Source organism: Hyla sarda, chromosome 5, assembly GCF_029499605.1.
Source record: "Hyla sarda isolate aHylSar1 chromosome 5, aHylSar1.hap1, whole genome shotgun sequence".
NCBI classification, from domain to species: Eukaryota; Metazoa; Chordata; class Amphibia; order Anura; family Hylidae; genus Hyla; species Hyla sarda.
The window spans coordinates 110,395,964-110,420,885 of NC_079193.1; the positions used below are offsets into that span (position 1 = coordinate 110,395,964).

Sequence of the window (24,922 nt, forward strand, 5' to 3'; positions counted from 1 at the left end):
AGAGGGTGGCGGAGACGCCGCCTGGCGAAGCCCCGCACCCCCATGAAAGTGACCCAGTGGCCGATACTAGTACAAGTGACAATGCCGCTCGTACTAGGAGTCCGACCCCCCAGGCAATTTTACAGGAGTCCCCTTCCAGTGAACCTGTCTGGAGACCCCCAGAGGGTTATCAGCCACGGATTCCGGAGTTTGTTGGCGACTCCGGATTGACACCGCCGGGTTCACTGAAATTGACTATTTTAGTTATTTTTTGCAGTGACAGCTTTGTCAATCACATGGTGGAGCAGACGAATCTGTACGCCCAGCAGTTCATCGGCCACCACCCTGACTCTCTTCTGAGCATTGTAGCGCGCCCGCAGTGCACTTGATGTCCACACATGGGGTATTTCCATACTCAGAAGAGATGGAGTTACAAATTTTGGGGGGCATTTTCTCCTATTACCCCTTGAAAAAATGATACATTTGGGGGAAAACTAGCATTTTGGTGAAAAAAAAAATAACACCATAGGGGCTTCTTAAATGTGACATGCCCCCCAAAAAACTGTTCAGAAGAACTCACTCTCCAAAATCCCACTGTCGCTCCTTCCCGCCAAACACTTGACATACACATATGAGATATTTCGTTACTCGAGAGAAATTGGGTTACAAATTTTAGGAAGATTTCTTTCCTTTTACCCCTTGTAAAAATTCAAAAACTGGGTCTACAAGAACATGAGAGTGTAAAAAAAGAAGATTTAGAATTTTTTCCTTCACTTTCCTGCTATTCCTGTGAAACACCTAAAGGGTTAACACACTTACTGAATGTCATTTTGGATACTTTGAGGGATGCAGTTTTTATAATGGGGTCATTTGTGGGGTATTTCTAATATGAAGGCCCTTCAAATCCACTTCAAACCTAAACCTAAAATTCCGATTTTGAAAATTTTGTGAAAAATTGGAAAATTACTGGTGAACTTTGAAGCCCTCTGATGTCTTCCAAAAGTAAAAACATGTCAACTTTATGATGGAAACATAAAGTAGACATATTGTATATGTGAATCAATATATCATTTATTTGGAATACCCATTTTCCTTATAAGCCGAGAGCTTCAAAGTAAAAAAAAAAATGCAAAATTTACAACTTTTTCATCTCATTTTGGAATTTTTCACCAAGAAATGATGCAACCCCTGACATAAAGTAGAATATGTCAGGAAAAAACTGTCTCGGAATCAGAATGAAAAGTAAAAGCATGCCAGAGTTATTAATGTTTAAAGTGACAGTGGTCAGATGTTCAAAAAATGGACGGGTCCTTAACCCCTTAAGGACACAGGGCGTATCCATACGCCCCCGTTTCCAAGTCCTTAAGGACACAGGGCGTATGGATACGCCCTGTGCATTTCCGGCCCCAGCCGCTAGCCGGAGGGGAGCCGGTGCCGGATGCCTGCTGAAATCGTTCAGCAGGCATCCCGGCATATCGCCCAGGGGGGTCATTATGTCCCCCTATGTCGGTGATGGCCGCAGATCGCTGGACAATTCAGTCCAGCGATCTGCGGCGGATTCCGGGTCAATCGGGTCTACAGTGACCCGGTGACCTGGCATTACTGGCCGATCGGGGCCGTCAGAGACGGCCCCGAACAGCCATAGCCAGCAGGGGTGAGGTGGCACGGGTTTCCCGGCCGACCAATCAAGGCGCCTGCTGCGGGTGTCACTCCCGCAACCCGCTCCACCCCTCTTCTGGAGGACGTGAGCGGGTGCGGGAAAAAGACCCCGGGTGCTGGGGACCCCGATCCCCAGCGAACCTGTTGGGATCGGGTTCCCAGGAGCGGCGGCGGCGAGGGACTGACCTGCGCAGCGGCGTGGAGCAGCAGCAGGAGGTGAGTGACAGCCTCCTGCTGTTGCTTAGACCAGCTCCTAGCATGCAAAAATGGCATGCTGGGAGCTGTAGTTATGCAACAGCAGGAGGCAGACCACCACAACTCCCAGCATTCCCTTATGGGCATGGGAGGCAAATTTTTTCTATGGAAAAGTGTACCTTCAGCTGTTGTATTACTACAACTCCAAGCTTGCACAGTCAGCTAAAGTGCATGCTGTGAGTTGTAGTGGTGCATCTGCTGGTTGCATAACTACAACTCCCAGCATGCCCGTTGGCTGTCGGTGACTGCTGAGAGTTGTAGTTTTGCAACAGCTGAAGGCACACTGAGTTAAGTAGCAAACCAGTGTGTCTCCAGCTGTTGCATAACTACAATCCCCAGTATCCCCAGCCAAAGTAGTATGCCTCCAGCTGTTGCATAACTACAAGACCCAGCATGCCCTTCTGCTGTCCGTACATGCTGGATGTTGTAGCTTTTGCAACAGCTGAAGGGACACTGGTTGCAAAACACTGAGTTTGTTACCAAACTCGGTGTTTCACAACCAGTGTGCCTCCACCTGTTGCAAAACTACAACTCCCAGCATGCACTGATAGACCATACATGCTGGGAGTTGTAGTTTTGCAACAACTGGATGTTTCACCCCCCCCAATGTGAATGTACAGGGTACACTCACATGGGCGGAGGTTTACAGTAAGTATCCGGCTGCAAGTTTGAGCTGCAACAAATTTTCTGCCGCAGCTCTAACTGCCAGCGAGAAACTAATGTGAACCCCCGCCCGTGCGACTGTACCCTAAAAACACTACACTACACTAACAAAAAAATAAAATAAAAAGTAAAGAACACTACACGTACGCCACTGTTTCCAAAACGGAGCCTCCAGCGGTTTCAAAACTACAACTCCCAGCATGCACTGATAGACCGCACATGCTGGGAGTTGTAGTTTTGCAACAGCTGGATGTTTCTCCCCCCCAATGTGAATGTACAGGGTACACTCACATGGGCAGAGGTTTACAGTAAGTATCCGGCTGCAAGTTTGAGCTGCGGCAAAAAATAAAATAAAAAGTAAAAAACACTACACATACACCTACCCCTACACAGCCCCCCTCCCCTCCCCAATAAAAATGAAAAACGTCTGGTACGCCACTGTTTCCAAAACGGAGCCTCCAGCTGTTGCAAAACAACTACTCCCAGTATTGCCAGGTAGCCACTGACTGTCCAGGCATGCTGGGAGTTTTAGAACAGCTGGAGGCACCCTGTTTGGGAATCACTGGCGTAGAATACCCCTATGTCCACCCCTATGCAAGTCCCTAACTTAGGCCTCAAATGCGCATGGCACTCTCACTTTGGAGCCCTGTCGTATTTCAAGGCAACAGTTTAGGGTCACATATGGGGTATCGCCGTACTCGGGAGAAATTGTGTTACAAATTTTGGGGGGTATTTTCTGCTATTACCCTTTTTAAAAATGTAAAATTTTGGGGAAAACAAGCATTTTAGGTAAAAAAAAAATTTTTTTTTTACATATACAGAAGTCGTGAAACACGTGAGGGGTATAAAGGTTCACATTACCCCTTGTTACGTTCCCCGAGGGGTCTAGTTTCCAAAATGGTATGCCATGTGTTTTTTTTTTTTTTTTGCTGTTCTGGCACCATAGGGGATTCCTAAATGCGGCATGCCCCCAGAGCAAAATTTGCTTTCAAAATGCCAACTGTGACTCCTTCTCTTCTGAGACCTGTAGCGCGCCAGCAGAGCACTTTTCACCCCCAGATGGGGTGTTTTCTGAATCGGGAGAAATTGGGTTTCAAATTTTTGGGGGCATTTTCTGCTATTACCCTTTTTAAAAATGTTAAATTTTTGGGAAACCAAGCATTTTAGCTAAAAAAAATTTTTTTTTTTCCATATGTCGTGAATCACCTGTGGGGTATTAAGGTTCACTTTACCCCTTGTTACGTTCCCCGAGGGGTCTAGTTTCCAAAATGGTATGCCATGTGTTCTTTTTTTGCTGTCCTGGCACCATAGGGGCTTCCTAAAGGTGACATGCCCCCCAAAAACCATTTGTCGCTCCTTCCATTCTGAGCCCTCTACTGCGCCCGCCGAACAATTAACATAGACATATGAGGTATGTGCTTACTCGAGAGAAATTGGGTTTCAAATACAAGTAAAAATTTTCTCCTTTTTACCCCTTGCAAAAATTCAAAAATTGGGTCTACAAGAACATGCGAGTGTAAAAAATGAAGATTTTGAATTTTCTCCTTCACTCTGCTGCTATTCCTGTGAAACACCTAAAGTGTTAATACACTTACTGAATGTCATTTTGAATACTTTGGGGGTGTAGTTTTTATAATGGGGTATTTTATGGGGTATTTCTAATATGAAGACCCTTCAAATCCACTTCAAAACTGAACTGGTCCCTGAAAAATAGTGAGTTTGAAAATTTTGTGAAAAATTTTCAAATTGCTGCTGAACTTTGAAGCCCTCTGGTGTCTTCCAAAAGTAAAAACTCATACATTTTATGATGCAAACATAAAGTAGACATATTGTATATGTGAACCCAAAAAAAAAGTATTTTGAATATCCATTTTCCTTACAAGCAGAGAGCTTCAAAGTTAGAAAAATGCAAAATTTTCATTTTTTTCATCAAATTTGGGGATTTTTCACCAAGAAAGGATGCAATTTATCATAAAATTTTACCACTAAGTTAAAGTAGAATATGTCACGAAAAAACAATCTCGGAATCAGAATGATAACTAAAAGCATTCCAGAGTTATTAATGTTTAAAGTGACAGTGGTCAGATTTGCAAAAAAACGCTCTGGTCCTTAAGGTGTAAAATGACCTGGTACTTAAGGGGTTAAAGGGGTTATTCAGAAAAACCTTTTTTTTACATATCAACTAGCTCCAGAAAGTTGAACAGATTTGTAAATTACTTCTATTAAAAAATCTTAATCCTTTCAGTACTTATGAGCTTCTGAAGGTAAGGATGTTCTTTTCTGTCTAAGTGCTCTCTGATGACACGGGTCTCGGGAACCACCCAGTTTAGAAGCAAATCCCCATAGCAAACCTCTTCTAAACTGGGCTGAAGTACTGAAAGGATTAAGATTTTATAATAGAAGTAATTTGCAAATCTGTTTAACCTTCTGGAGCCAGTTGATATATATAAAAAAAAGTTTTTTCCCCGGATAACCCCTTTAAGGTAAAAATTGGATGGGTCCTTAAAGGGTTAAAAATGTTAAAGGGGTACTCCCATGGAAAACTTTTATTTTATTTTAATCTATTGGTGCCAGATAAACAGACTTGTTAATCACTTCAATTAAAAAAAATCTTAATCCTTCCAGTACTTTTTAGGGGCTGTATACTAAAGAGAAATCCAAAAAAGCTCTCTGCTGACATCTCTGTTCATTTTAGGAACTGTCCAGAGCAGGAGAAAATCCCCATAGCAAACATATGCTGCTCTGGACAGTTCCTAAAATGGTCAGCAGAGGTCAGCAGAGAGCACTGTGGTTGTGACATCAGAGGAAATGCATTTCTTTTTTGGATTTCTCTTTAGTATGCATCCCCTAAAAAGTACTGGAAGGATTAAAAAAAATAATAGAAGTGATTTACAAATCTGTTTAACTTTCTGGCACCAGTTGATTTAAACAAAAAAAAAAAAAAAAAAGTTTTCCACAGGAGTACCCATTTAATCCTTCCAGTACTTAGCTGCTGTATGCACCACAGGAAGTCATTTTCTTTTTTTATTTCCTTTCTGTCTGACCACAGTGCTCTCTGCTGACACCTCTGTCCATTTTAGGAACTGTCCAGAGTAGGAGCAAATCCCCATTCCAAACCTCTCCTGCTCTGGACAGTTCCTAAAATGGACAGGGGTGTCAGCAGAGAGCAGAGTGGTCAGATAGAAAGGAAATTCAAAAAGAAAAGAACTTCCTGTGGAGTATACAGCAGCTGATAAGTACTGGAAGGATTAAGATTTTTTTTAAATAGAAGTAAATTACAAATCTGTTTAACTTTCTGGTACAAGGTGATAAAAAAAATGTTTTCCAGGGGAGTACCCCTTTAAGTGTTCCACAGAATACTGGGCCCACCATTGTATACTATGAAATTGCATTGTATGCTTTATTAGATACAAAACAAATAAAATGCATTAAAAAGGCATGCAGATGATAACGACACCTTCAAAAACTCATAGAAAAAGATGTGATGGGCTGAGTAAATAAATCATGGAATATACAGGTAAAGTATAGTGTTTAAAATCCCCATATATACAAGCAGGCAAAATTAAGCACTGCAAAGTGTAGACAAGGGTTTCCCGTCACAGCTTTTTCTATGGGTGTATCTTAATGCATTTAGTGTTGTATTTAATAATGCTTTTTATCATATTTCCTCATTTGTTATTGGTTCCTTTTTTTGATGTTCATTTATTCATCTTGCCCAACAACGTTTTCTTGTGCTATATGTTTTTTTCTGTTAAAGTATGAAAGAGACTGAAATGACCATTAAGTGCACAGTTAGTTAGCTCTTTTAGTTGCACTATTACATTACATGATGTCCCCTTATCTCTCACTGTGTCAAAACCATTAGCATCCCCTCATCTCTCCATGTCTCACAGTCATTTGTGCCCTCTCCTTTCCTGTGTCACATTCATTAGTGTCCCCTCATCTCTTTATGTCTCACAGTCATTAGTGCCTATTCCTCTCCTGTGTCACATTCATTAGTGTCCCCTCATCTCTCCATGTTTCAGTCATTTGTGCCCTCTCCTTTCCTGTGTCACAGTCATTAGTGTCCCCTCATCTATGTCTCACAGTCATTAGTGCCTATTCCTCTCCTGTGTCACAGTCATTAGCGTCCCTTTCATCGATCTATGTCACAATCATTAGTGTCCTCTCCTCTCCGTGTCACAATCGTAACTGTCCCCTCATCCCCCCATGTGTAACAGTTACTACTGTCCCCTCTAGAGATGAGCGAATCGAAGCTGACAAACCCGAATTCATTACGAATTTCATGAAATATTCAATTTGCAACGAATGCGAATATCGCTTCATTAAATTCCATTTTACAGCATTCCCGGCTAAAGGAGACCTAAAATTGCAGATCCAAATGTGAGTACATGGAGCAGGGGATTATGGGAGGGCGTGAAAGTACGGCGGGATTACCCTGAATCACATGCGAGATGCAGCCTATCAGCATTCATTGACCCCTGTGATGTCACAGCCCTATATAATCGGCAGCCATCTTGCTGCTGCTCATTTCATCCATGCACTCAGAGAGAGATGACGGACTGTGTGTGAATTGCTTATACCACAGCGTACCACTGGCAACTGCTAGTCACATCAGCATTGCGGGCAGACAGGAGTGCAGTGCTTTGGTGTTCTCATTGAGAAGGATCTTACGATATATAAACCTCCTATTCACGTTATTGAGCATTTCATCAGAAAGGGGCAGATAGCTTTTCGTTGCCTCATACATATCAACAAGCTGCCTGAACTTTATGAACCACCTTATCACCTTATTTTTCAGTTCTTTTTTTCCTCCAGAAATCATCTGCTGCTTAGGTGTGTAGACTGTATAAAAACCAGTGCACACCATTCTTAACACTCTGTGACAGAGTGCAATTTAGGGTTTAATCCCTGTTTTTTTTTTTGTTTAGTTTTTTTGGTGGTGCTGCACTGTTGTGTCCTGCTGCTGTTCAAAAATATGGTTTTTCAGCAGACTGTAGTGCATTTGTCTACCCTCATACGTGCATTCCACATACCTACATCGAAGCAGTCTACTATTTTGTATCCGTAACAAGTCTAGATACAGGGAAAGTCCTGGCAAAAGTAATCACCTGCTGGTGTTTTACAAAAATACTGAGTTTTTTGGCTTATTGTTGCGCATTTTTCTGCCCTCAGTGCATACCGCATACGTACATCTAATAAGTGTACCATTTTGTACCTGTTAATCTGTCAATGGCCTACATACTGTGAAAGTCCAAGCAATGGTACTCACCAGCTGGTGTTTTACAAAAATGACTGGATTTTTAGGCTCATTGTAGCCCATTTTTCTGCCCTCATCAGTGCATACCGAAAATGTACATCTTATTAGTGTACCATTTTGTACCTGTTAATCTGTTATGGGCCTACATACTGTGAAAGTCCAAACAATAGTACTCACCGGCTGGTGTTTTACAAAAATACTGAGTTTTTCTGCATATTGTTACGCATTTTTCTGCCCTCATCAGTGCATAGCGCATACGTACATCTTATTAGTGTACCATTTTGTATCTGTTAATCTGTCAAGGGCCTACATACTGTGAAAGGACAGCCAAAAGTAATCACCTGCTGCTGTTCTAGACAAATACTGTTTAAAGAGTAGTGAAGCGTATTATAATACCCTCATATACGCACTAAGTATGTCAGGCAGAGAAGTGCCGGGACGTGCACAGAGGAGTGGCAGAGGCCTAAATACTTCAGACAGAGGTCACAGCAGACTAGGGGCGAGTGGCAGCAGGAATCGCAGCAAGAGGCCCAAGCTCCCGTTATCAGCCAACGGTCGTGTCTCGACCAGCAACCCATCTGCTGTCGTCGATTGGTTAACACGCTCATCCACTTCATCACAAGTGACAACTGACACCCCCAGTCAACAGTCGGCGGATTCCTCAGACACAACCCTCAGTTGGCATGGCCCGGGAGCAGTAACTGTCCTCCCATTGCCTTTGTCCTAAGCTGTTCCCTCTCCTACGGAAGTATCTTATGCTGTGGGTTCAGCTCCACTATTCATTGAGGGCGATCTAATAGAGGACAGTCAGCAGCTACTGCCCAGCCAAGAAGGGGAGGAGACATGAGCCCCTTGCTCCGCTAGGTGGCCAAGTAGTGATGCGGAGAGTGACGTGGGAGGTGGTGTTGCCAGGGTTCAGGGTCCTGAAGCAGACACTGTTGGGGAACCTGAGGAGGACATCAGTGACATGCAGACACCTGTTGATGATGATGAAGCCGATCGCAATTGGGAGCAGGGTGCAGAAGGGGCTTCATCATCATCAGGAGAAGAGAGTTGCAGGTTGCCCTTGAGGTAGCAGCTGAGCCAGCAAGGCGGTAGCATGGTTGGCAGTCATCATGGTGGCAGGAGTGGAAATTCTGGAGCCAAACGTGCCTGGGGGAGACCACCTGCTTCGCGGCTGACTACCTTTCCGGGAAGTAGTGGAACAGGGGTTCCTGGAGACGGATTCAGTAGCAGTCCATTAGTGCGGACTTTAGGTGGAAAAATCAGCTACTCGGCGGTGTGGCAGTTTTTCATCAGGCATCCGGAGGATGCTAAGATATGTTGGCAGAAGATGAAGCGTGGCCAGGATAGCAATGTCGGCACCACGGCCCTGCTTCAACACAAGCTTCACCACCATAAAGCGGCCCGGGAGAACCGTGACTCCGATGTAATGGTCCATCCTGCTGCATCACCCAGTGGCCATCCGCTCCCTCCTTTATCCAGCCAAGGCTCCACCACCTCAGCCGAAGGGAGCTCTGTGTCAAACCCTCCTTCTGTCGCTCCAGATGCTCCTGCTTCTCTTCTTAGTCAGCCATTCCGCCAACAATCCATCGGCGAAGCCATGTCCAAGAGACAACAGAATGCGCCCACTCATCCAACGGCGCAGAAGTTGAATGTGCTCCTGTCTAAGTTGTTGGTGCGGCAGTCCCTCCCTTTCAAGTGGTGGACTCCGCACCTTTCAGAGAATTGATGGCTTGTGCCGAGCCGAGGTGGAGAGTGCCAAGCCATCATTTCTTTGCGAAGAAGGCAGTACCAGACCTGTATAAGTTTGTACAAGAGAAGGTGGGCCAGTCCTTGAGCCCTACGGGCAGGGACAATACATGTCTTTTACAGCCCACTGGGTAAATGTGGTTCCTGTACAACCACAACAGCAACTTGTGTCACGATGCCGGCTGGCAGGTAGTGGATCCTCTGTGCCAGAGAGGGATTGGCGTGGACCGTGCTAGAGGATCGGTTCTAAGTCACTACTGGTTTTCACCAGAGCCCGCCGCAAAGCGGGATGGTCTTGCTGCGGCGGTAGTGACCAGGTCGTATCCCCTAGCAACGGCTCAACCTCTCTGGCTGCTGAAGATAGGCGCGGTACAAGGGAGTAGACAGAAGCAAGGTCGGACGTAGCAGAAGGTCGGGGCAGGCAGCAAGGATCGTAGTCAGGGGCAACGGCAGAAGGTCTGGAATCACAGGCAAGGAACACACAAGGAACGCTTTCACTGGCACTAGGGCAACAAGATCCGGCGAGGGAGTGAAGGGGAAGTGAGGTGATATAGGGAAGTGCACAGGTGTAAACACTAATTGGAACCACTGCACCAATCAGCGGTGCAGTGGCCCTTTAAATCGCAAAGACCCGGCGCGCGCGCGCCCTAGGGAGCGGGGCCGCGCGCGCCGGGACAGAACTGACGGGGAGCGAGTAAGGTACGGGAGCCGGGGTGCGCATCGCGAGCGGGCGCTACCCGCATCGCGAATCGCATCCCGGCCGGAGGTGGTAACGCAGCGCCCCGGGTCCGTGGAACCGACCGGGGCGCTGCAGTGAGGGAAGTGTAGCGAGCGCTCCGGGGAGGAGCGGGGACCCGGAGCGCTCGGCGTAACAGTACCCCCCCCCTTGGGTCTCCCCCTCTTCTTGGGGCCTGAGAACCTGAGGATCAGACTTTTGTCCAGGATATTGTCCTCAGGTTCCCAGGACCTCTCTTCTGGACCACAACCCTCCCAATCCACTAAAAAAAAAGTTCTTCCCCTGACCTTTTTAGAGGCCAAAATCTCTTTGGCAGAGAAGATGTCCGAGGAGCCGGAAACAGGAGTGGGAGGAACAGATTTAGGAGAAAAACGGTTGAGGATGAGAGGTTTAAGAAGAGAGACGTGAAAGGCATTAGGGATACGAAGAGAAGGAGGAAGAAGAAGTTTGTAAGAGACAGGATTAATTTGACACAAAACTTTAAAAGGACCAAGATAGCGTGGTCCCAACTTATAGCTCGGGACACGGAAACGGACATATTTAGCGGAGAGCCATACCTTGTCTCCAGGGGAAAAAATGGGAGGAGCTCTTCTTTTCTTATCTGCGAATCTCTTCATGCGAGAAGAAGCCTGTAAGAGAGAATTTTGGGTCTCTTTCCATATGGTGGAAAGATCACGAGAAATTTCATCCACAGCGGGCAGACCAGAGGGCAAGGGGGTAGGGAGGGGGGGAAGAGGGTGACGGCCGTACACCACGAAAAACGGAGATTTGGAGGAAGATTCAGAGATTCTGAAATTATACGAGAATTCGGCCCAAGGTAGAAGATCTGCCCAGTCATCCTGGCGGGAGGAAACAAAATGTCGTAAATAGTCACCCAAGATCTGGTTAATTCTCTCTACTTGTCCATTGGATTGAGGATGGTATGCAGAAGAAAAATTTAATTTAATCTTGAGTTGTTTACAGAGAGCCCTCCAGAATTTAGACACAAATTGGACGCCTCTATCCGAGACGATCTGTGTAGGCAACCCGTGAAGACGAAAAATGTGTACAAAAAATTGTTTAGCCAACTGAGGCGCTGAAGGAAGACCAGGAAGAGGGATGAAATGTGCCATTTTGGAGAATCGATCAACGACCACCCAAATAACAGTGTTGCCATGGGATGGGGGTAAGTCAGTAATAAAATCCATACCAATCAGAGACCAAGGTTGTTCGGGGACAGGTAGAGGATGAAGAAAACCAGCGGGCTTCTGGCGAGGAGTCTTATCCCGGGCACAGATAGTGCAGGCTCGCACAAAGTCCACCACATCAGTCTCTAGAGTCGGCCACCAATAGAAGCGAGAGATGAGTTGCACAGATTTCTTGATGCCCGCATGACCTGCGAGATGGGAGGAATGACCCCATTTGAGGATCCCAAGGCGTTGGCGTGGAGAAACAAAGGTCTTTCCTGGAGGAGTTTGCCTGATGGAGGCTGGAGAAGTGGAAATCAGGCAGTCAGGAGGAATGATGTGTTGAGGAGAGAGTTCAATTTCAGAGGCATCTGAGGAACGAGAGAGAGCATCGGCCCTAATGTTCTTATCAGCAGGCCGAAAGTGAATTTCAAAATTAAATCGGGCAAAGAACAGAGACCACCTGGCCTGACGGGGATTCAGCCGTTGGGCAGACTGGAGGTAGGAGAGGTTCTTGTGATCGGTGTAAATAATAACTGGAAATCTTGATCCCTCCAGCAGATGCCTCCATTCCTCAAGTGCTAATTTAATGGCTAGAAGCTCTCGATCCCCGATGGAGTAGTTCCTCTCCGCCGGAGAGAAGGTCCTGGAAAAAAAACCACAAGTAACAGCATGCCCGGAAGAGTTTTTTTGTAGAAGGACAGCTCCAGCTCCCACTGAGGAGGCATCAACCTCCAATAGGAAGGGTTTAGATGGGTCAGGTCTGGAGAGCACGGGAGCCGAAGAAAAGGCAGACTTGAGTCGTTTAAAGGCGTCTTCCGCTTGAGGAGGCCAAGACTTGGGATCGGCATTTTTTTTTGTTAAAGCCACAATAGGAGCCACAATGGTAGAAAAATGTGGAATAAATTGCCTGTAATAATTGGCGAACCCCAAAAAACGTTGGATGGCACGGAGTCCGGAGGGGCGTGGCCAATCTAAGACGGCAGAGAGTTTATCTGGGTCCATTTGTAGTCCCTGGCCAGAGACCAAGTATCCTAGAAAAGGAAGAGATTGGCATTCAAACAGACATTTCTCTATTTTGGCATAGAGTTGATTATCACGAAGTCTCTGAAGAACCATACGGACATGCTGGCGGTGTTCTTCAAGATTGGCAGAAAAAATCAGGATATCGTCCAGATATACAACAACACAGGAGTATAGGAGATCACGAAAAATTTCATTAACAAAGTCTTGGAAGACGGCAGGGGCGTTGCATAGACCAAAGGGCATGACCAGATACTCAAAGTGTCCATCTCTGGTGTTAAATGCCGTTTTCCATTCATCCCCCTCTCTGATGCGGATGAGATTATAAGCACCTCTTAAGTCCAGTTTGGTAAAAATATGGGCACCTTGGAGACGATCAAAGAGTTCAGAGATGAGGGGTAGGGGGTAGCGGTTCTTAACCGTGATTTTATTAAGACCGCGGTAGTCAATGCAAGGACGTAGAGAGCCATCTTTTTTGGACACAAAGAAAAATCCGGCTCCGGCAGGAGAGGAGGATTTACGGATAAAGCCCTTTTTTAAATTTTCTTGGACGTATTCAGACATGGCAAGAGTCTCTGGGACGGACAGAGGATAGATTCTGCCCCGGGGTGGAGTAGTGCCCGGGAGGAGGTCAATGGGACAATCATAAGGCCTGTGAGGAGGTAGAGTCTCAGCTTGTTTTTTGCAAAAAACGTCCGCAAAGTCCATATAGGCCTTAGGGAGACCGGTTACATGAGGAAGCACAGGGACACGGCAAGGTTTACTGGGAACCGGTTTTAAGCAGTCCTTGGAACAAGAGGGCCCCCAACTCTTGATCTCCCCAGTGGACCAATCCAGGATTGGGGAATGGAGTTGAAGCCAGGGAAGTCCAAGAAGGATTTCAGAAGTGCAATTGGGGAGGACCAACAGTTCAATCCTCTCGTGATGAGATCCGATGCACATTAGAAGGGGCTCCGTGCGGAAACGTATAGTACAGTCCAATCTTTCATTGTTTACACAATTGATGTAGAGGGGTCTGGCGAGACTGGTCACCGGGATGTTGAACCTGTTGACGAGAGAGGCTAAGATAAAATTTCCTGCAGATCCAGAGTCCAAGAAGGCCACAGCAGAGAAGGAGAAGGCAGAGGCAGACATCCGCACAGGCACAGTAAGACGTGGAGAAGCAGAGTAGACATCAAGGACTGTCTCACCCCTGTGCGGAGTCAGCGGACGTCTTTCCAGGCGGGGAGGACGGATAGGACAATCCTTGAGGAAGTGTTCGGTACTAGCACAGTACAGGCAGAGATTCTCCATGCGGCGTCGTGTCCTCTCTTGGGGTGTCAGGCGAGACCGGTCGACCTGCATAGCCTCCACGGCGGGAGGCACAGGAACAGATTGCAGGGGACCAGAGGAGAGAGGAGCCGGGGAGAAGAAACGCCTCGTGCGAACAGAGTCCATATCCTGGCGGAGCTCCTGACGCCGTTCGGAAAAACGCATGTCAATGCGAGTGGCAAGATGGATGAGTTCATGTAGGTTAGCAGGGATTTCTCGTGCGGCCAGAACATCTTTAATGTTGCTGGATAGGCCTTTTTTAAAGGTCGCGCAGAGTGCCTCATTATTCCAGGATAATTCTGAAGCAAGGGTACGGAACTGTACGGCATACTCGCCAACGGAAGAATTACCCTGGACCAGGTTCAACAGGGCAGTCTCAGCAGAAGAGGCTCGGGCAGGTTCCTCAAAGACACTTCGAATTTCCGAGAAGAAGGAGTGTACAGAGGCAGTGACGGGGTCATTGCGGTCCCAGAGCGGTGTGGCCCAAGCCAGGGCTTTTCCAGACAGCAGGCTGACTACGAAAGCCACCTTAGACCTTTCAGTGGGGAACTGGTCCGACATCATCTCCAAGTGTAATGAACATTGGGAAAGAAAGCCACGGCAAAACTTAGAGTCCCCATCAAATTTATCCGGCAAGGATAGTCGTATTCCAGAAGCGGCCACTCGCTGCGGAGGAGGTACAGGAGCTGGCGGAGGAGATGATTGCTGGAGCTGTGGTAGTAACTGTTGTAGCATAACAGTCAGTTGAGACAGCTGTTGGCCTTGTTGCGCAATCTGTTGTGACTGCTGGGCGACCACCGTGGTGAGGTCAGCGACAACTGGCAGAGGAACTTCAGCGGGATCCATGGCCGGATCTACTGTCACGATGCCGGCTGGCAGGTAGTGGATCCTCTGTGCCAGAGAGGGATTGGCGTGGACCGTGCTAGAGGATCGGTTCTAAGTCACTACTGGTTTTCACCAGAGCCCGCCGCAAAGCGGGATGGTCTTGCTGCGGCGGTAGTGACCAGGTCGTATCCCCTAGCAACGGCTCAACCTCTCTGGCTGCTGAAGATAGGCGCGGTACAAGGGAGTAGACAGAAGCAAGGTCGGACGTAGCAGAAGGTCGGGGCAGGCAGCAAGGATCGTAGTCAGGGGCAACGGCAGAAGGTCTGGAATCACAGGCAAGGAACACACAAGGAACGCTTTCACTGGCACTAGGGCAACAAGATCCGGCGAGGGAGTGAAGGGGAAGTGAGGTGATATAGGGAAGTGCACAGGTGTAAACACTAATTGGAACCACTGCACCAATCAGCGGTGCAGTGGCCCTTTAAATCGCAAAGACCCGGCGCGCGCGCGCCCTAGGGAGCGGGGCCGCGCGCGCCGGGACAGAACTGACGGGGAGCGAGTAAGGTACGGGAGCCGGGGTGCGCATCGCGAGCGGGCGCTACCCGCATCGCGAATCGCATCCCGGCCGGAGGTGGTAACGCAGCGCCCCGGGTCCGTGGAACCGACCGGGGCGCTGCAGTGAGGGAAGTGTAGCGAGCGCTCCGGGGAGGAGCGGGGACCCGGAGCGCTCGGCGTAACAACTTGGAAAGGTCACACTGCTTCCTCCTTCACGCTCTCGCTCTCAGGCAGTTGGTCCTGTGACAGTGTGCACTCCGCCTCCTCATCCTCAACCGTGTCCTCGGCCTCCACCGAACGTACAAATCTCAATGGCATTTCATCGTACCATGTGTGTAGGGCACGGCGTTGTCACGCTGTTCTTCACATGGTTTGCCTTGGCGAACGAAGTCACACAGGGGTGGAACTGCAAAAATTCATTTGTCAAGAAATCTGAGTATGGATTACTCCATGAAACCTGGAAATGGCAACCGTGGTGACCGACAACGGAAAGAACATCGTGTCCGTGCTGCGACAAGGAAGTGTGAAACATATGCCCTGCATGGCAAACATGGTGAATCTGGTTGTCAAGCACTTCCTGAAGTCTTCACCCCATTTGCAAGATATCGTGACAATGGCAAGGAAACTGTGCATGCTCTTCAGCCACTCGTACCGCAAAGCACATCCTTCTTGAGCTGCAGCGTCAGAACGGTATCCCACAACATAGTCTTATTTGTGACGTTGCCACACATTGGAATTCCACCCTTCATATGTTGGACAGAATATACGAACAAAGAAAAGCCATCACCGATTTCTTGATGATCCAAGTAGATAGGAGTACTCCCCTGCGTAACTTCAATGTGAACCAGTGGCAGCTCATACGTGACATCTGCTGTTTGCTGAGGCCCTTTGAGGAAGCCACATTATTTGTAAGTCGCCTGGATTACGGCATGAACAACATAATTCCAATCCTACATTTCCTACAACAAATGATTGAAACGATGGCTGGTCGCGGCAATGGAGACGTTGCGCCAACATCTCATGGTTACATGAGCCCTGTGGGGGCTGAAGTGGAGGAGAAGGATGAGGGGCAGAGTGGAGCACAGTTTAGGTTGAATGAGATGGCCGGTGTTTCTAGTCATCGGACAGGAGAGGAGGAGCAGGAGCAGCCAGAGGAGCTAGAGGGTTATGAGGAAGGCGAGACAGAGGACACAGGCCACACTGTGGCAGTATGCAGTGGAAATGGAAGCAGGTGGTCCCTCCGAGTCACTGGCGCAAATGGCACGATGCATGCTCAGTTGCTTGCGTAGTGACCCCTGTATTGTCAAAATTCATCAGCGGGATGACTTCTAGCTCTCCACCTTATTGGATCCTCGCTACCGTTTTTTTACACCCAATGAGAGGGAGGACAAACTGAACTACTACAGAGAGATCCTACGTAGTCAGTTGGCCGATGCCTATCTGCGACATGGTCCATTCACTCGCAGGTCAGACTCAGGGGGGCCCTCTGTGCTCATCTTCCACTGCCATGGCTGCTGGAGAGGGGAGGAGTGGCAGGAGTAGTAGCAGCTCCATTATCAACAGCCAAAGTCTACAGTCGGTGATGAGTAGCTTTCTTCACCCGCATAGGGAAGCAACTCATCAGCAGCAGTTAGACATGGAGCAGGACCTGAACCAGCAGGTGGTGGCATACCTTGACATGGCCATGTCAACAAACCTTGAAGATCTGCTGGAGTTCTGGGCAGCCAAACTTGATTTATGGCCACAACTAGCAGAGTTTGCCCAGGAAAAGCTGTCCTGCCTGGCCAATAGTGTGCCATCAGAGCGGGTGTTTAGTGTGGAAGGGGCCATAGTCACCCCAAGGCGAACTCGTCTGTCCACAAAAAATGTGGAGAGACTGACCTTTGTGAAGATAAATCAGGGGATGGATCAGCCAGGATTTCCAGTGACCAATGCCAGATGCCTCAGTAGATTGACCATGCTGCTACACCAACACTTCACAATTATGGTTATGAAACACTCTTGGGTTATGAAACCCTCTTGGGTACTGCGAATGCCTGCTCCTGACTGATCCTGTGTCTTTCAGGAACTACTTGCCTCACTGATGCTTCGGGCCTAGGGCTTTTAATCTTTGGATGTATAGCAGTAGCTAAATACATGCTTAATGCAAATTTCAACATTGATCTTTAAATGTAAGGGGTTTGAAACCCTCTTGGGTACTGGGAATGCCTGCTCCTGACTCATCCTGTGTCTTTCAGGAACTACTTGCCTCACTGATGCTTCAGGCCTTGGGGCCTTTGATTTTTGGATGTTTAGCAGTAGCTAAATACATGCTTAATGCAAATTTCAACATTGATCTTTAAATGTAAGGGGTTATGAAACCCTCGGGTGTACTGCTGATGACTGCACCTGTGTGTTTCAGGAATTACTCGGCTTACTGATGCTTCTGGGCTTGGCCCTTAAATTTTTGGATGGTAGCACTAGCTAACATGCATCTTCAATAGAGATTTCAACGTTCACCTTTTAATTTTAGGGGTTGTGAACCCCTCTTGTGTACTCATGCTACTTCCTGCTCCACTCTGTCAGCCTGTTGGTCCTGTGACAGTGTGTGACTCTGCCTCCACATCCTCCACTGTGTCCTAAGCCTCCACTGCCCGTAAAAGTCTCAGTCACCCTTCAGCATACCATGTGTGCAGGGCACGGCAGTGTCACGCTGTTCTTCACATGCTTTGCCTTGGCGAAAAGTCTTGGTAACAATGGCCGGTCAGGGCAATGGAGATGTTGCGCCTACATCTCATGGCCACATAAGCCCTGTAGGGGCTTGTTAGATTTGGTCCTTTGTACCCACACGCCGGGGTCCGGGACACTCAAACTTTGATTTAAATTTCAAATAAAAAAATCTGACATTCCAATGGTCTCCTTATGCTTCAGACAACTCCAGGCTGTGTCATTCAGGCAAAATATGGTTTACTGATGACGCTGTTGGGCCTTGGTCTGGGAAATACAATTTTAAGATAGGTAGCACCAGCTAGCCAAAATCTTAATTTAAAATTTCTAAAATTCTTGTGTTTTTTCTTAGGGATTGTGAAGCCCTGCTGTGTACTCATGCATCAGCCAACTCCAGGCTGTGTCATTCAGGCAATATATGGTTTATTGATGCCGCTGCTGGGCCTGGGTCTGGGAATAAAAATGTTGTTATGGTAGGTAGCACCAGCTATCCCAAATCTTCGGTTTAAATTTCCAAATTAATCTTTTAATCTTAGGGATTGTGAATGCCTAGTGCATACTCATGATGCTGGCAACTCCGGGCTGTGCCATTCATCCACTATATGGTCTCCTCATGCTGCAAACACCTCCACGCTGTGCCATTCAGCCACTATATGGTCTCCTTATGCTGCCAACAACTCCACACTGTGTCATTCAGCCATTATATGGTCTCTTCATGCTGCCAACACCGCCACGCTTTGTCATTCAGCCACTATATGGTGTCCTCATGCTTCAGCCTCATCCAAGCTGTGTCATTCAGCCACTATATGGTCTCCTCAAGCTGCCAACACCTCCACACTGTGTCATTCAGCCACTATATGGTATCCTCATGCTTCAGCCTCATCCAAGCTGTGTCATTCAGCCACTATATGGTCTCCTCATGCTGCCAACACCTCCACGCTGTGCCATTCAGCTACTATAAGGTCTCCTCACGCTGCCAATGCCTCCATGCTGTGTCGTTCAGCTACTATATGGTCTCCTCACACTGATGCCACCTCCAGGCTCTGTCATTGTGCTGCTCTGCGGCAGTGATTCTAAAAGCGATGCCGGTAATCGGCATGTTATTCTGAATAACAGTATTATTTCACTACGCCAGCACACTCCATATGCGTGTTAGAACACAGCAAAGTGTTCTATACCCCTATTGAGGCTGTTTTTAGGCTAGAAATAGCCTTTTTAAATATAGATTTGCCACAAAAAAATTCGGATAGAAACAAACCTTTTGGGAAAATTCGGCGAATTGGCCGAATCGAATTCTTGAAAAGTTTGCTCATATGTAGTCCCCTCATTTCCCCCTGTGGCACAGTGATTAGTGTCTCTTCATTTTTTTTAATGGAGAGACATTCTTCCCACGCTGATCCACCGTTCTGCCTCTGGATGGTGCTCCAGTGTTTAGCAGTGGCTGTCAAGTGACCGCGGCAGCCAGTCAGCAACCTCAGTGGTCATACTCTTAAGTGTGTAGCGTAAGCAACGAGGATACTTATTGTCTCCTGTGGTCACCTGACATCTGCTGCTCATGCAACACCAAAGTGACAACTACAGGTAGAATGGGGGATCAGCGTGGGGACGGAGTAAATAAAAGCAATACTATTGGAAAGGACTGACAAAACCGAGGCTCCACCGTGAAATTCTTGTTTGCCATGGCAACATGGGCCAGGGATTCCCTGCTCTAAATTGTCTGGTAATTAAAACACATTCATATGGTATTATTTTAAGCAACTGCTTTATATCATATTTTTCGAACTTGAGATAATTCTTTGGTTGGACCACTAAATACCTCTATAGTTATATCAGCCAGGTTAGAATGACCAAGATATGTGAAATGACTAATGATATATTAACTATATCACCTATATAGGACAAGTAGTGATTATGAGAAATGACCCTGACCCTGAAGACTTAGATCTTAAAAAATATAGCATTTTCTGACCTCTTTCACTTCATGCAGATGGGCAGGATTCTGGTTCTTGGATCTTCGGGCTGCTGCAGGGGACTTGTGATGTGTGATGGTAACAACACTCGGGGTACCATGTGTCAGGTGCCTTTGGCTCCCAGGGGATGAGGAATTGGTAGATCCATGGGGAAGCAATGAAAAGCTTCTTGCTCTCTGAGACAATGAGCTCTACAAAAAGAATAGAGCAATGACACATTATTATAAAGAATAAGCTTGAGAGCTGAGATCAATAGTTTGATGTTTTCAGAGCCCCATGATATGTCGGGATTGACAATCTAGATTGATTCTTACAGTTTTCTACAGTAATTGTACATAGTTTTAAAGAAGACATGTAATGTGATGTGACAGTGGGGAACACAAATTTTCAGCACCTGCACATATAGTAATCTTTCAGGATTGAAATCCATAATAAGCATTGAAAAGTCAGCCTATACCAATGATTTGACTCAATGGTTGTCAAATTTTTAAAGTTAAAAGTAGAAGAGCAGAAGAAGGAGAAATTTTATCTCAGAAAGTAAATACAGATGTTCTTCCTTATCATTTTGATTGTGCTCACCTGCAAAAAATTTTCCTAAGGACTTATTTATTCATCCATGTTTGCATTTTAGTATCTGTAGTGAAGTCATAAAACCCAGCCTTCCCTTGTTGTTCAAGTAAGTTAATGTTTGTGAACCCTTTTGTGATGAATGTTTGGGTTACTTAAACCTCAGAGGGTCGGGATCTTACAGCTGCAGTACGGCAACATTACATCCATCTTAACCCCTTGGGGACGGAGGGTTTATCCGTTTTTGCACTTTTGTTTTTTCCTCTTCACCTTTTAAAAATGATAACCCTTTCAATTTTGCACCTTAACCGCTTAAGGACTCAGTCCATTCGCTTTTTCCTCCTCGCCTTCAAAAAATCATAACTCTTTATATTTTCATCCACCACAGTTGTCCGTTGTAATGCCATCACTCATTTTACCATAAAATGTTTGGCACAACCAAAATTTAAAAGAATATTGCAATTTTGCTAATTTTGGAAGGTTTCGTTTTCACGCCGTACAATTTACGGTAAAAATGACGTGTTCTTCATTCTTTGGGTCAATACGATTAAAATGATACTCATTATAACATACTTTTCTATTACTGTAGCGCTTAAAAAACAATCGCAAACTTTATAACCAAATTAGTACGTTTAACCCCTTAAGGACCAAGGATGTACAGGTACGTCCTTGGTCCTGCTCCCGTGATATAACGCGGGCTTACACGGTAACCCCGCATCATATCACGGCGGGCCCGGCGTCATAGTGAAGCTGGGAACCGCCGCGCCGATCGCGGCGCCGCGTGCTATTAACCCTTTTAACCCGCGGCTAAAAGCGAAAGTAAAAGCTACGGGTTAACTCAGTGGGCTGTTCGGGATAGCCGCGGCTATATCGCGGCATCCCGAACAGCTTACAGGACAGTGGGAGTGGGAGGGCCCCTACCTGCCTCCTCGCTGTCCGATCACCGAATGACTGCTCAGTGCCTGAGATCCAGGCATGAGCAGTCAAGCGGCAGAATCATCGATCACTAGTTTCCTATGAGAAACCAGTGATCAATGATAAAGATCAGTGTGTGCAGTGTTATAGGTCCATATGGGAGCTATAACCCTGCAAAAAAAAAGTGAAAAAAAAAGTGAATGAATATCATTTAACCCCTCCCCTATTAAAAGTTTGAATCACCCCCCTTTTCCCATAAAAAAAAAAAAAACCACAGTGTAAATAAAAATAAACATATATGGTATCACCGCGTGTGGAAATGTCCGAATTATAAAAATATATTGTTAATTAAACCGCTCGGTCAATGGCGTATGCGCAAAAAAGTTCCAAAGTCCAAAATAGTGCATTTTCGATCAATAAGTCCTATCAATGCAAAAATGGTACTGTTAAAAACTTCAGATCATGGCGCAAAAAATGAGCCCTCATACCACCCCATACACGGAAAAATGAAAAAGTTATAGGGGTCAGAAGATGACAATTTTAAACGTTTTAATTTTCCTGCATGTAGTTATGATTTTTTCCAGAAGTACGACAAAATCAAACCTATATAAGTAGGGTATCATTTTAATCATATGGACCTACAGAATAAAGATAAGGTGTAATTTTTACCTAAAAATGTACTACGTAGAAACGGAAGCCCCCAAAAGTTACAAAACTGCGGGGTTTTTTTTCAATTTTGTCGCACAATGATTTTTTTTTTCCGTTTCACCGTAGATTTTTGGGCAAAATGACTCACGTCATTACAAAGAAGAATTGGTGGCGCAAAAAATAAGCAATCATATGGATTTTTAGGTGCAAAATTGAAAGAGTTATGATTTTTTAAAGGCAAGGAGTAAAAAACGAAAATGCAAAAACGGAACCCCCCCGGTCCTTAAGGGGTTAAATTCCCCCTATTTTGAAGACCTATAACTACTTCATTTGTCCTTATAAGCGACGGTATGAGGGCAAATTTTTTGCTCCGTGATCTGTACTTTTTATTGATACTATATTTGCTTATATAAAACTTTTAATCCATTTTTTATAAAATTTTTTGGGAATAAAATGTTATAAAAAGCAGCTATTTTGGACTTTTTTTTTACGTTCACGCTGTTCACCGTACGGTATCATTAACATTTTATTTTAATAGTTCAGATATTTACGCATGCGGCGATACCAAATATGTATATAAAATATTTTTTTAACACTTTTTGGGGGTGAAATAGGGAAAATTTACATTTTACGTTTTTATTAGGGGAGCGGTTTTTTCCACATTCATTTACTTAATTTATTTACTTTTTTTTACTTTTATTTTTACAATGGGGGACTATTTATAGCAATCATTCGATTGCTAATACTTTTCAGTGTTATGAATAGGACATAGCACTGATCAGTAACATAGTTCATAAGGTTGAAAAAAGACCAGAGTCCATCAAGTTCAACCTATAACCCTAATAAGTCCCTATTGAGTTGAGTTGATCCAGAGGAAGGCAAAAAACCCTCATACTAGAGGTAAAAATTCCTTCTCGACTCCAAATATGGAAGTCAGAATAAATCCTTATAAATCTAGTATACATAACCAGTAATGTTATTACTCTCCAAAAATGCATCCAGATCCTTTTTGAACTCTTTTACAGAGTTCACCATGACCACCTCCTCCGGGAGAGAATTACACAGTCTGACTGCTCTTACAGTAAAGAACCCCCGTCTGTGCTGGTGTAGAAACCTTCTTTCCTCTAGATGTAGAGGATGCCCCCTTGTTATTGATACAGTCCTGGGTATAAATAGATCATGGGAGAGATCTCTGTACTGTCCCCTGATATATTTATACATAGTTATTAGGTCTCCCCTAAGCCTTCTTTTTTCTAAACTAAATAACCCTAATTCTGATAATCTTTCTGGGTACTGTAGTCCCCCCATTCCCCGTATTACTCTGGTTGCCCGTCTTTGAACCCTCTCCAGCTCCACTATATCTATCTTGTACACTGGTGCCCAGTACTGTATACAGTATTCCATGTGTGGTCTGACTAGTGATTTGTACAGCGGTAGAATTATTTCCTTGTCATGGGCATCTATGCCCCTATTGATGCACCCCATGATTTTATTAGCCTTGGCAGCAGCTGCCCGACACTGGTCACTACAGCTAAATTTACTGTTAACTAAGACTCCTAAGTCCTTTTCCATGTCAGTCGTCCCAAGTGTTCTCCCATTTAATACATAATCCCAGCCTGGATTTTTCTTCCCCATGAGCATTACCTTACATTTATCAGTGTTGAACCTCATCTGCCACTTCCCAGCCCAAACCTCCAACCTATCCATATCCATTTGTAATGGATTCTGTGGACTGTCCTCTATAGTGTTTACCGCTTTACAGAGTTTAGTGTCATCTGCAAAGATTGCTACTTTACTATTCAAGTAAATACATAGGACAGGACCCAAGACAGACCCCTGTGGTACCCCACTAGTAACAGTCACCCAATCAGGATAAATACCATTAATAACCACCCTCTGTTTCCTATCATTGAGCCAGTTACTTACCCACTTGCACACATTCTCCCCCAGCCCGATCAATCTCATTTTATGCACCAACCTTTTATGTGGAACTGTATCAAATGCTTTGGAAAAATCCAGATATACGACATCCATGATTGCCCCTGGTCGAGTCTGGAGCTCACCTCCTCATAAAAGCTGATCAGGTTAGTTTTACAGGATCGATCCCTCATTAATCCATGCCGATACGGGGTCATACATTAATTTTTATCAAGATATTCCAAAATAGCATCTCTTAGGAAACCCTCAAACAATTTACATACAACCGAGGTTAAACAGGTCTATAATTCCCGGGGTCACCTTTTGTCCCCTTATTAAATATTGGCACCACATTTGCCATGCACCAGTCCTGGGGAACAGTCCGCGTCACTATAGAGTCCCTGAAAATTTAAAATAGGGGTCTGTCTATTACATTACTTAATTCCTTTAGAACACGTGGGTCAATGCCATCTGGACCTGGTGATTTGTCTATTTAGATTTTTTGTAAGCGGCACTGTACTTCTTCCTGGGTTAGGCCGGTGACCTGTACTGAGGAGTTTACCTTACCACACTGTATTTCACCTGGCATTTCATTTTCCTCAGTGAATACAGTGGAGAAGAATTTGTTTAATATATTAGCTTTTTCCTGATCCCCGTTTATAATTTCTTCCTCATCATTTTTTTAAAGAGCCAACACTTTCATTTTTGACCTTTTTGCTATTTATATAGTTGAAGGGGTAGTTCGGTGAAAACCTTTTTTTCTTTTAAATCAACTGTTAGCAGAAAGTTAAACAGATTTGTAAATTACTTCTATTAAAAAAATCTTAATCCTTCCTGTACTTATTAGCTGCTGAATACTACAGAGGAAATTATTTCTTTTTGGAATGCTTTCTGATGACATCACGAGCACAGTGCTCTTTGCTGACGTTATTATAATAATAATAATAATAAGTCTTTACTTATTGTTGTCCTTAGTGGGATTTGAACCCAAGGCCCCAACACTGAAAGGCAGCAG

General features: G+C 45.5%; 1 protein-coding gene across 3 annotated transcripts in view; it reads right to left on the reverse strand.

Annotated features, from left to right (window-relative positions):
* The window catches only part of OSBPL10 (oxysterol binding protein like 10), an 857,577-nt gene that overhangs the window by 446,824 nt on the left and 385,831 nt on the right, over window positions 1-24,922 (reverse strand). For 2 of the 3 annotated variants that reach the window (XM_056520090.1, XM_056520088.1), the window contains exon 4: window positions 19,860-20,051. The exons of the other annotated variant lie outside the window; for it this stretch is intronic. In XM_056520090.1, the coding sequence (XP_056376065.1) occupies window positions 19,860-20,051 (192 nt within the window). The remainder of the gene's footprint in view (window positions 1-19,859; window positions 20,052-24,922) is intronic. 3 annotated transcript variants of the gene reach the window in all.